The sequence below is a fragment of the Phyllobates terribilis genome, unplaced genomic scaffold (assembly GCF_046119375.1).
Source record: "Phyllobates terribilis strain yellow unplaced genomic scaffold, ASM4611937v1 Scaffold_3__8_contigs__length_932513732, whole genome shotgun sequence".
In the NCBI taxonomy this organism is placed as follows: domain Eukaryota; kingdom Metazoa; phylum Chordata; class Amphibia; order Anura; family Dendrobatidae; genus Phyllobates; species Phyllobates terribilis.
The window spans coordinates 534,496,897-534,510,111 of record NW_027362763.1 but is presented as its reverse complement, the minus strand read 5'-3'; the positions used below and the strand labels follow the sequence as shown (position 1 = coordinate 534,510,111).

At 41.9% G+C, this 13,215-nt stretch overlaps 1 protein-coding gene across 1 annotated transcript in view; it reads left to right on the top strand.

The window, feature by feature from the left end:
• Positions 1-11,718, top strand: part of IFNGR1 (interferon gamma receptor 1) — a 78,513-nt gene extending 66,795 nt beyond the window's left edge. The window contains exons 5-7 of the mRNA XM_073671319.1: positions 1,412-1,565; positions 2,241-2,365; positions 9,134-11,718. Of these exons, the coding sequence (XP_073527420.1) occupies positions 1,412-1,565; positions 2,241-2,365; positions 9,134-9,523 (669 nt within the window). The 3' untranslated portion in view covers positions 9,524-11,718. The remainder of the gene's footprint in view (positions 1-1,411; positions 1,566-2,240; positions 2,366-9,133) is intronic.
• The last annotated feature ends 1,497 nt before the right edge of the window (positions 11,719-13,215 follow it).

Sequence of the window (13,215 nt, the reverse complement as noted above, 5' to 3'; positions counted from 1 at the left end):
TTTAACCCGCTGGGCCCCCCCAAGAGCATCTCTCTCTTTCTCTACTTTTCATCTATAGCAGAGCTGTGCAAAGTGCGGCCCTCGATCTGTTCCTGTCCAGCCTGCGGCCTGGGACAGACAAAGGGTGGAGACTGTAGACTGCAAGCCACATCACGCAACCACCTCTCTATTCCACCAGTATCTTCATTTTTAGGATGGCGGATACAGGTGAATAGAATGGTCCAACTGGTAGCAGTAAGCTTTGTGACTAATCACAGTAGGTGCAATGACCTCATTAAATCGCACCTGCTGCACTGAGCCACAGTCTGATGAGAGCACAGACCAGAGTATCAAGGGAACGAGGTTAGGTGAGGTGTTTATTTTTTTGTCAAGCACTACTTGGTGGAAACTGAGGGAATTACAGTATGCTTGTATGGGGGAAATCACACTATGTGGGGGGGGGGGGAGAGCTGTGGAAGGCATATTGTATAAGGGGAGCTATGTGTGGGGGAGGGGTCATATCCATCATTGTTGGGGTGTTGTGGGGTCCATCATCTTGTGTGTAGGGACTGTGGTGTCCATCAAACTGTATATGAGAGAAATGAGGGGGCTATGACTCTGTGTATAAGAAGAGTGTGTGGGGCATAATATTATGTGGAAGAAGCTGTGGGGTCATCATACGGAGTGTGAGGGCCATTATACTCTGTGTGTGGGAACTGTAGAAGTCATCTTGTGTGGGAAACTATCGCGACCATCATACTGTTTGGGGAGCTGTGGGGGCATCACAGGAGCAGTAGAATTTATACATTTTCTAATAAGCAGTCTCTTATATGGTTTTGATTAGCTGTTACTGGTAAGAATAGCTGTTACAATAAATCCTATTGTGACATGCATTGCTGAAATTAAGTGATAAAAATGTATTAAAAAATAATAATAATTATAACAAGCAGACTAATGTTCGGCCAGATAAAGTGCCCACCCTTGATCTATAACATCTGTGGAACTGCATCAACCAATACTGTGACTTCAATTTGACACAGAGGAAAGATTGGGATGGTGTGACCTGATTCAGAATCAGAGGAAAGATTGGGATGGTGTGACCTGATTCAGAATCAGAGGAAAGATTGGGATGGTGTGACCTGATTCAGAATCAGAGGAAAGATTGGGATGGTGTGACCTGATTCAGAATCAGAGGAAAGATTGGGATGGTGTGACCTGATTCAGAATCAGAGGAAAGATTGGGATGGTGTGACCTGATTCAGAATCAGAGGAAAGATTGGGATGGTGTGACCTGATTCAGAATCATCTGTGTGGCAGCCATTCCATTCAGTTAGACTATGCCCTTTCAGACAGCAGGAAAATAACTGTTTTTGTATTTCCAAAGTCTTCATGCTGTACGTTGGGTAATGAATATATATTTTTTTTATCTTAGGAAACCGAGGAGTGTGATTATACTGGATGCAGCATCAGTCTTTTAATTCAAAACCAATCCAGGGTTTGTTTTTCGGCACAAGGAAAATCAAATAAAGTCCCTATGACCATAGAACGATCAAAAGAAGTATGCATAAATACTACGGTAACAAATGGTAAGCAATCTATATTCCTATATACCTATACAAGTACATGCAAAGAAAATTATAGTTTTGGTATAAGATTTCAGCCGTCTTCTATCCAAAATGTTGTGTGTGTGTGTATAGGGAAGCCGGTCTTTCTTTTAAAATTTCTATTGTTGTCTAGCCAATACAGCACCTAAAGAATGGTGCCTATGAATGAAAGCCCTGCTATTGATTGTAGTTAGTAGACGGAGGACTACTAAACTCAACCTAAAGTCTATTTATTCCTTCTTATATCCCATGAATTTGTTGATTTTTTTCTTCATTGCTAATACAAGACGTACATAGAATGTTTTTTCTTTTTCAACTCTACAACGGGGCTGATCCATTAAGGATGGCGTTGTGCATGCCAGTCTTAGTGAAGGGCTCAATGAACTGCAAATTGTATTTTACAAAGCTTTTATGCCATTTTTTTTGCCGGAAAAGCTTTGAAATGGGATCAAATTGTTTGCTGACTCACTCCTTTTACCCACTGAGATGGAAATATTAGGTTTCGGGAGGTTCATGGAGGGTGAGAACACATCCGGTACATTGTGCCGAGCTTTGAAGCATTTTTTTAGATTTGTGAAATGAACTGCAAATTAACAGACTAGTTTTTAGAAATCCAGGTCAGTGCCTGAAAGATAATTGTATTTTTTTTTCATCTAGGTACTTCTAAGAATCTACAAGCCATAGTTGTTTCCATTGTAGTTGTGGTAATTATCATGTGTGTTTTGTGTGCCTTCATCATAAAGAGAAAAATAAGAGCCAAATCTGTGCTCCCAAAGTCATTGGTAAGTTATTTTTTTCTCATGTATTAATAGTTTATATTAGGCATATCGGCATTGCCATTTGTGTTTTTTTTTTGTTTTGTTTTGTTTTTTAATTCAATACTGTTTTGATTTAGAGGTAAAAATAATCTTGTATCCCTCAGCCTCAACCTGCCATGAACAAATGTACTTTTCTTTACTTTAGTTTTTTCCTACCTTTTAGTGCTAAAAGTATGTTCATTCAGAGGTGTTATTTTTACATGGATTTTGAACCCAATCCACTTCAAAATCCATTTAAAAAACTCAGGGAACATACATTACCTTTTTATTTTTCCATTGACATATCCGTATGGGGACTTTGGGTTTTGATGGATAATATTCACTTTTGAATTACAGAATTTAGTGCTGAAAAATGGGAAAAAATCTAAATGCGGAGAAATGTTAAAATAAAAAAAACAAACAAACCCACAATTATGCCAAGGTCTTTTGGGTTCTGTTTTTACTGCATGCAGTCAGTAGTAAAAATGATGCGGCATACAGTCAGTATAATCATGATAATATTAAACTTGTATTTTATTTTTTTTTAGATTTTAGTGGTTAATGGGAAACTGTGAGCAGGTTTTTGTTATGTAATCTGAGAGCATCATGCTATAGAAGCAGAGACCCTGATTCCAGCGATGTGTCACTTACTGGGCTGTGTTTTGCTGTTTCAATAAAATCAGTGTTTTATCAGCTTAAGATTATCACTAGAGGACTACTTGTTGCATGCTTCTTAATCCAACCACGTCCTCAGGACTGATTAGCAGCTTTCTGTCAATGTACATTGTAGACAGAAAACTGCCAACTAGTGATGTGGTCGGGGTTATACACAGCTCAGCATTCAGAGAACTAGTAGATCTGCAGCAGATTGAATCACTGCTACACCCAGTAAACTAAGTGATTGTCATGCTCCTGGGTTTGAACCCTTGAGCCTGTGTTTTGTAGTCTGCTTCTCTGTCTGCCGAGAAATAGCAGACACTCCTTTTCTCTGGGTTTTTAGGTTCTGTTATTCTGGCTGCAGTCTGTCCACACAGGTGTTTCACTTGTCCGTCCTATCACCTTTCTGGTGCGGCTTTATATTCTATACCCCTGCTGGCATTTCCTTCTGGTGATAGTCTCATTTGGATGTACAGCCATTCTGCTGTAGTTTAAAGCCAGTCAGTGAAATTCCAGATAGGATTTATCTCTTTACTGTTTCTGTTCTTTGCTCTTCACCTATCTTCTTTTTCTTTTTAGGAAGTAGGCAGCATATTATCTAACAGTGCATACTTTATTTTGTATTTCGTGGTTTATTTTACGCACTCTGGGATCTTTCCTTTTTTCAGCACAGTTTCCCTTTTGTAGGAAATTCATACTCTGCTCTGCCCTCCAGTTCTTTAGGAGGAACGTGAAGCACTCTACGGCCTTTCAGGCAGCATAGGTCCGAGTTGCCATCTTCTAGTCTATAGTTAGGGCTTTCTTTGCTCATGCAGGAACCACTAGGGACTGCGGGGTCAGGATCTCTACTCTGTACAGGAACCGGCAGGGTCAGTTGCAGTTTATAGCTTTACCTATTATCCCGAGTGAGTTGCTACACTATTATTATTATTATTTATTATTGTGCCATTTTTTCCTTGGCTCTTTACATGTGAAAAAGGGGGTATACATAGCAAAAACACTTAAAATAATCTTAACAAAACGAGTCAGCGACTGGTACAGGAGGAGAGAGGACCCTGCCCGTGAGGGCTCACAAGCTACAAGGGATGGGTGAGGATACAGTAAGTGAGGGTACAGCTGGTCTTGCGGTGGTTACTGCAGGTTGTAGGCTTGTCGGAAGAGGTAGGTCTTCAGGTTTCTTTTGAAGGTTTCCACGGTAGGTGAGAGTCTGATATGTTGGGGTAGAGAGTTCCAGAGTAGGCGGGATGCACGGGAGAATCTTGTATGCGATTGTGGAGATAAGAGGGAAGTAGAGAAGGAGATCTTGTGAAGATCGGAGGTTGCGTGTAAGTATGTACCGTGAGACTAGGTCACAGATTATGGGGGAGACAGGTTGTGGATGACTTTGTAAGCCAGGGTTAGGGTCTTGAACTTGAGTCCCTGGGCAATGGGGAGTCAGTGAAGGGATTGACAGAGGGGAGAGGCCGGGGAATAGTGGGGGGACAGGTGGATTAGTCGGGCAGCTGAGTTTAGGATAGAAGGGAGGCCACAGAGCCGGAGGTTGCAGTAGTCAAGACTGGAGATGATGAGGGCATGCACTATTGTTTTTGCAGAATCTTTGCTGAGTAATGTGCAGATGTGGGAGATGTTTTTGAGTTGGAGTCGGCAGTAAGTGGAAAGGGTGTGGATATGTGGTTTGAAGGAGAGATCAGAGTCCAGGGTTACCCCGAGGCAGCGAGCTTGTGTGACTGGGGAGAGCGGGCAGCCATTAACTTTGATGGATAGGTCAGATGGGGGGGGTTGAGTGAGGTGGGGGAAAGATGATGAATTCAGTTTTATTCATGTTAAGTTTTAGAAATCTAGCAGAGAAGAAGGATGAAACAGCGGACAGACATTGTAGGATTTTGGTTAGTAAGGAGTGGATATCGGTTCCAGAGAGGTAGATCTGTGTGTCATCAGCATAGAGGTGGTACTGAAAGCCGTGAGACTCTATGAGCTGTCCCAGGCCAAAGGTGTAGATGGAGAAGAGCAGGGGTCCTAGGACTGAGCCTTGGGGGACACCGACAGATAGGGGGTGAGATGAGGAGGTGGTGTGTGAGTGGGAGACGCTGAATGTCCGGTCTGTTAGGTATGAAGAGATCCAAAATAGGGCCGAGTCTGTGATGCAGAGAATTGAGAGTCTGCATTAAGAGGGAACGGTCGACTGTGTCGAAGACCGATGACAGGTCCAGGAGGAGGAAGACGGAGTAGTGTCGCTTGGATTTGGCGGTTAGTAGGTCGTTGGTGACTTTAGTCAGGGCAGTTTCAGTGGAGTTATGCGGTCGGAAGCCAGATTGTAAGCAGTCGAAGGGGGAACATGAGGAGAGGTGGGACAACAGTTCAAGGTGGACATGTTGTTCCAGTAGTTTTGAGGCATAGGGGAGAAGTGATATGGGCAATAGCTAGTCGGAGAGTATTGGTCAAGGGAGGGCTTTTGAGGATTGGTGTGATTGAGGCATGTTTGAAACATGAGGGGAAGACACCGGTTGCTAGTGACAGGTTGAAGAGATGGGTTAGGGTTGGGATGAAGACTATGGTAAGGTTAGGGATGAGGTGGGACGGGATTGGGTCAAGTTCACAGGTGGTGAGGTGTGATTTGGAGGGTAAAGATCTTCTGTAATGGTGGAGAAGTTGGGATTGGAGGAGGAAGGTTGAGTAAATAGGAGGAGGGGCTGTGGGGACTATAAGCAAAAGCTTTGTCTGATGTTGTCAATCTTCTGCTTGAAGAATGAGGCAAACTCTTCAGCTGAGATGAGGGGAGAGGGAGGAGGCGCTGGGGGACGGAGGAGAGAATTGAAATTGTTGAATAGGTGTTTAGGGTCGTGAGTCAGGGAGGATATGAGAGATGAGAAGTATGTTTGTTTTGCTGCTGTGAGTGTGGACGATGAAGTGCTCGTTGGAGTGGGGCATTTTCCATCTCCGCTAAGCAACCCTGGAGGCTCGTCACAGTTCTTTAGTCAGGTTGGTGTGCCAGTGTTGCCTATTGAATGTGCGAGCCTTGGTATGTGTGAGAGGGGCGACCGAGTCGAGAGCTGCAGCTGCTGTGGTGTTATATAAAGCGGCAGCAACATCTGCGTCGTGTAGGGAATTTATTTCTGTAAGAGGGAGGAGGGATTCAGAGAGTGAGTGTAGGTCAAGGTGTTTGAGGTTTCTGCGAGGGTGTGCAAGTTTGTGAAGTGGGGATTGTGGACCTGGAGAGGAGAGGGCAGAGAATGTAAGTAGGTTGTGGTCAGAGAGAGGGAAAGGAGAGTTAGGGAGGTTAGATAGGGAACAGAGGCGGGTGAAGATGAGGTCTAGTGTGTGGCCATCTTTAGGAGTGGCTGCAGCACATTGAGCAAGGCCAAAGGAGGAAGTGAGGGATAGGAGCTTAGAGACAGATGAGTGGTATGTGTCAGTGGGGATGTTGAAGTCGCCCATGATGATAGTGGGGATGTCAGTGGAAAGGAAGTGAAGCAGTCAGGTGGTGAAGTGGTCGAAGAAAGTGGTGCCTGGCCCTGGGGGGCGATAAATGACAGCCAGTTGGAGGTTGGAGAGGGAGTGGATGCCGCACACAGTGCACCTCAAAAGAGGGGAGAGTAACAGAGGGCAGTAGTGGGATTTGGGTGAAGGCGCAGGTATCTAACAGGAGAAAACCTACGCCTCCACAATGTTTGCTGCTGGGGCGGGGGGTGTGGGAAAGGTGGAATCCACCATATGAAAGTGCGGCTGGAGAGGCTGTGTCATAGGGGGTGAGCCAGGTTTTGGTGATGGCGAGGAAGGAAAGTTTGTTAGTAATGAAAAGGTGATGGATGTAGGAAAGTTTGTTGCAGATGGAGCGAGCATTCCATAGAGCTCCTGTTAGTGCAACTGGGGAAGCGGGGATTGGGTGGATGGGTATGAGGTTAGAAAGGTTGCGAGAGTTTGTGGTAAATCGTGGATAGGAGGTAGAAGTGACTGGGGATATCGTGAGGAGGACCAGGATTTGGAAAAATGTCGCCGGCTGTGAGGAGGAACAGAGAAAGTGTTAGCAGGTGGGAGTAGGGGAGAGCATGGGGTGGCTGTCTGTGTTTGGGGATACAGGATTGAATGTTGAGGAATAGTTCTAAGAAGGAGGTGAGATGGATGGGGATGATGGAGGGAGAGAGTTCATTACTAGGTGTAGGGATTAGGGGGGTTAGTAGAAAGTGGAGGACTCTGGGGGAAAAAGTGAAAACTAACAAAAACATAGTTAAAAGAGAGTGAGCAGATCACTATCATAACAGTGATGCATTGCTGGAATCCGGGTCATTGTCCCTACATCATTCTACTGTCAGTTGCATAGGAAAAAACTGCTGTCAGATTTCATTTAGTAAAAATTTAGAACATTGTAAAAAAAAAAAAAAAGCGGTTTCTGCTGCCATTTTTTTTGAAACCCATTAATTGATCTAAAATATGTTTATTTTTCTAATTTAATTTTGTATTTGGAGTTGGAAAATAGAATAATTCATACACACACACACACACATATATATGTGTGTATGAATTATTCCGTTTTCCAAATACAAAATTAAATTCGAAAAATAAATATGTATGTATATGTATATATATGTATATATGTATATATATATGTATATATATATGTGTGTGTATGCGATGGCGCTGCTCACAGGCAATAAAGACAACGCAAGGTACTTACAAAAATACTTGTTGGCACAATTTAAATGCATGGGGGCAATGTTAATAGTAGTGGACAACCTCTTTAATGAAAGGAGGCAGTTGACAGAGAAATGTCATAGATTATTCCAATCTTCAAGAAGTATTAAAGTAAAGCCCCTCCACCCAAAGAGAAAGTGTTATCTGTGTGCTCATATTACTGTCATGCCTTATCTAGATCTTTAGCTGTCCCAGAGACATAATAAGTAAAGAGGAGATAATCTTGCCCCAAGTATTAATATATAATATGAGTTTCACTTTTTGTATTGTAGAACTGAAATAAATAAACTTTTTGATGATATTCCAATATAGTGAGAAGCACTTGTACATGCTCAGTAGTGAGGCAGTGCTGTGGAGTCGGGAGTCAGGGAAATTGAGGAGTCTGAGTGGGAGGTTTGGCTTATTGACTCCACAGCCCTGCTTTCTTGGTCAGTGCCAGAGTTTTCAGAATTTGTTGAAAAAATATAAATTGCAATAAAAACATTTTAATCCCTTTTAACAAAAATTAAACGGGCGTTTCAAAAATAATGTTCATAGAAAGTAGACTTACGGGAAACATTGTTTATTAACGATTTGTGGGGTATGACTACATTTTTATAACCTTATAACAGATAAAGTTTGAAAATTGCAAATTTTGAGAAAATTTCCGTCCCCCTTCCCCCATAAATAAACATATCTTATTGGCCTAAATTTACAACTAACATTAAGTATAAAGTGTCAAAAAACAATCTCAGGATCACTGGGATATGTTGAAGCATTTTAGTTATTACCACATAACGTGCAACTGGTTCGATTTGTAAAATGGGTCTCTGTCACGAAGGTGAAAACTGGCTTCAGCATGGAGGGGTTAAGGCAAAGTCATCAAGATGTGAAGTGTAGACTTTCATCTTAAAGAATCACTCCAATCAAAGTTTTTATTCTCTTAATATTTTGTAATCATCATATTATACAGCACTGTGCACTTACAATTGCTCATTTTGCCTTTCTACCCAGATAATTCTTTTATTTTTTCTGCTCTATGTGGAAACAGAAAGTCTCTAGTCCCTGCAGAAATCATTCCTCTCTTCAACTCCTGACGCAGCTGCTTTGCTTCGCCTCCTTGCGATTGACTTTTGCAGTGACCTTTAACTCATACAGGGAAAATTGACCTCCTGTTTCTACATAGAGCTTAGAAGGATTCAGCTGGTCAGTTTTTAATCACGTGATGTCACAGACCTCATGGAAAAGAGAAGCATTTACTGGGTAGAAAGACAAAATGAGCAATTGTAAGTGCACAGTGCCATATAATATGATGATTGCAATATAGTGAGAGGGTATACATTTTCATGGAAGTGCTTCTTTTTTCCAGTGTTCTCAAAGTAATATTGGTTCTGAATTGACTTCTTACTGCTTTTTCCAATTTTACAGAGCACCTTCGCAAAAGCCATGACGCCACAAAGGTATTTGCCTTCTGATCAAACGAAGTATGATCAAGTGTCTGTATCTCCTGCCGACTCACCTGAAGAGAAAATGACGCCTGAGGTGAAAGATAAGACACTGAACTTGTCAGATGATTCAGACATCAGATCGAGTAGTGATCATGGATACCATAGCTCTGTAGGGGAATCTGACCAGAGAGCAGATGAGGACCAGAATGAACTAGAAGAGTCAAGCAGCAAGAACTACTATCGCACTGAAAATAGTGATTCTAGCATCGATTGTGTAACGGAGGATGACGTTCCTAGGCCAGAGCCACTCAGAGACGTTAGACCAGTGGGGAACTCCTTTGGGTATGACAAGCCCCATTGTCCTTTATAAACTTCAAAAGATGCGGGCTGAACGCTATACATCCCTTGAATATACCAAATCCAAGAGCTTGGAGTAAAATAATAAACATGCTAATGTAACTAACAGCTTTCAAGTGGGAGAAGTGTCACTTTTTGCTTTGAAAGATTTGCATACTGCAAGACTAGCATTTTTCAGTTTGTCTTTGAAGGACTAAAGAATTCGGACATAATTAAGACTGAACTTAGATAGTCTTTGCAATTGCTTACGAGGTTGTCAGGCTTACTTTCTTCACTACACAGTGTACGGAGCAGCGCTCGTCAGCTTTGTTCACTGTTAACATCTGGCTGCCGCTAGAGCTGATAACGTATAATCGGTGGGAGTAGCTTTTGTCAGATATCCACCGGTCTGCTATTGATTATATAGTCTATATCACGATTGAAATCATTAGTGTGAACAACCCCTTTAACTCCATATACTCATGCTCATAATCAGGAAAACTGTTTTTTTTCTACCGTATCTGTATCTTTGCAACTGCTGGAGAAAACGTTTTGGCATCACTCCCACCTTGGTTTTTTACTTTGTAACAATAGCGTAGATGCCAGATATTATGACAAAACAACGGATTGCATGTTTTTGTTTGTTTTTGTTTGTTTTTTTTTACTTTTGACTTGTAGGAAAAATGTTAGAGGCACTGAAAACTGTGCAATCACTTTGACATTTGCATTTTAAAAGGCCCATTTAGACGGGATAATAATGAGGGATACAAGCGCTTGTTGAGTGATTGCTGGCCTGCTTGAATGGGCCAATAGTCAGGAACAAGCAAAATGCTCCCTCGTTCTTGACGGCACCCCACCCCATGTAAACAGGTCATTTGCCCATTGCAAGTTTTATGCACACAGAACGATTGTTTTAACAATTGCTCTGTGCACATATAATGTTCATTGGGCTTCGCAAACAGGCCATTAAACTTCTGCTGATTGACTGACTTGAATGTATATAGCCAATTGGCAATCATTTGATGGCCGTAACTATGTCATGTAAACCTGGCCTAACACAAATACCAGCACAAATCCTTATTATTCTGAAGGTAGAGGGGTTGTCCATCACAGAGGAAATTTTGGGCAAGGCATTGAGCTTCCAAATTCTAGCAATGTGCAATGTACATATCGTTAGGATTTGGCTCTGCTTGCCTCTTCCAATGGTGGTCACGTGACCCCAAGTATGCAATTTCTATAGTCGTGATCATGTGCCAAATAAACTTAACTGCTTCTATCACTAGAAATACAAATACTCAAAGGGCCAAAATTGAAAACTTTGACAAAGTTGTCGGTTGACCTTGATATTTATTAAAAAAAAAAAAGTCTACAATTGAGAACGTTTTTCCTTATCATCAAATATAATGATGAAACTTTTCATATGGAAACAAACTTAAAGGGCTTATCCCATGAACAAAGTACATTTTAATTAATAGATCTTAGAATAAAATTAGCACATCATCACAAATGGCACATGCTGGAATAATGTAATATGTTATGTAAGAGCAGTAAAAAGCATATGGGCCCAATGGCCTAATTTAAATATGTAACAACAAAGGATAAAAAATTTAATTAATAAATAATCCAGATAATAAAATATGATAACAAAAGTGCCCTCCAAACACCATGATGCCTCCACAGTTTCCTCCGCACATATGCATGATGACCCTACTATACCCCCCCCCCCCCCAGCAAAGTATGGTGACCCAACTGTGATCCCAACACAGACCTCGACACAGTATTATGGGCTCCACATAGTGCTTCCATGCAGAATAATGGACCCCTTGTAGTTCTGCATACAGAATAATGAGCCCCACATCATCTTCCATACAGAATAATGGGCCCCACATAGTCCTCCGTACAAAATAATGGGCCCCACATAGTCCTCCGTACAGAATAATGGGCCCCACATAGTCCTCCGTACAGAATAATGGGCCCCACATAGTCCTCCGTACAGAATAATGGGCCCCACATAGTCCTCCGTACAGAATAATGGGCCCCACATAGTCCTCCGTACAGAATAATGGGCCCCACATAGTCCTCCGTACAGAATAATGGGCCCCACATAGTCCTCCGTACAGAATAATGGGCCCCACATAGTCCTCCGTACAGAATAATGGGCCCCACACAGTCCTCCGTATAGAATAATGGGTCCCACATAGTCCTCCGTACAGTATAATGGGCCCCACACAGTCCTCCGTACAGAATAATGGGCCCCACACAGTCCTCCGTACAGAATAATGGGCCCCACATAGTCCTCCGTACAGAATAATGGGCCCCACATAGTCCTCCGTACAGTATAATGGGCCCCACATAGTCCTCCATACAGTATAATGGTCCCACATAGTCCTCCTTACAGTAAAATGGCCCCACATAGTCCTCCATACAGTATAATGGCTCTACATAGTCCTCCATACAGTATAATGGGCCCCACATAGTCCTCCATACAGTATAATGGCCCTACATAGTCCTCCATACAGTATAATGGCCCTACATAGTCCCTAGTGTCAAGGGCCAAATATAATCACCCTGAGGGCCAGATTTGGACATGTGTGCACTAGAGCATTACATGCTGACTGTGGAGTCTCAACCACTTCTCTTTAATAGAATATTGAGAGAAGTTCCCGAGACTCTTGTCGGCACATGACCACAACTTTGCAAATCACACACTTGGGGTCACCTCACGACTGCTGAAACTGCACCTGGAACCGAATCCTAACGGTGTATACATTGGACACCACTAAGTTTCATCAAGATGCAGGGCTTGTTGAAAATATCATTGGGGTGGACAACTCCTCTAAAAGAAAGCACTTTCTCTGGCCTTAGGCCACAGTCACACATCAGTATTTGCTCAGTATTTTACATCAGAATTTGAAAGCCAAAATCAGGAGATGAACAATCAGAAAAAAGGGATAATAAAAACACTTGCACCAATTCTGCATTTTTGACCCACTCCTGTTTCTGGCTTCCAAATACTGATGTAAAATACTGACCAAAACCTTTCAGTGTGAACTTGGCCTATGGAGCTGTGAAACCTAGATAACTGAAAGCAAACATGTCCGCAACAAAGAGGGAAGTCAATCCAAATAATGAAAAGTATAACTGGTAATACAATTTCATCCCACAAGGGGGAGCTCAAACTCCATACAAGAACTATCATAACTGTCAGTACCCCAAATCTAAATTGCTACCATAAGGGTTAGTATATTAGGGTATTATTCAAAACCAAAGCATTTAAGCTCAAATAAAGATCTGAGTAAAGTGCATATGTGCCAGATATATATAGTTCCTATCTGGGTAATCAGTATTGCTATCTATAATATAAGGTTACACATAGGTATGTATTACAATAGCCCACATTGGAAATTGCCTAGTACAGGTCAAAAAGAATATAATATATATATATACAGTACAGACCAAAAGTTTGGACACCTTCTCATTTAAAGATTTTTCTGTGTTTTCATGACTATGAAAATTGTACATTCACACTGAAGGCATCAAAACTATGAATTAACACATGTGGAATTATATACTTAACAAAAAAGTGTGAAACAACTGAAAATATGTCTTATATTCTAGGTTCTTCAAAGTAGCCACCTTTTGCTTTGATGACTGCTTTGCACACTCTTGGCATTCTCTTGATGAGCTTCAAGAGGTAGTCACCGGAAATGGTCTTCCAACAATCTT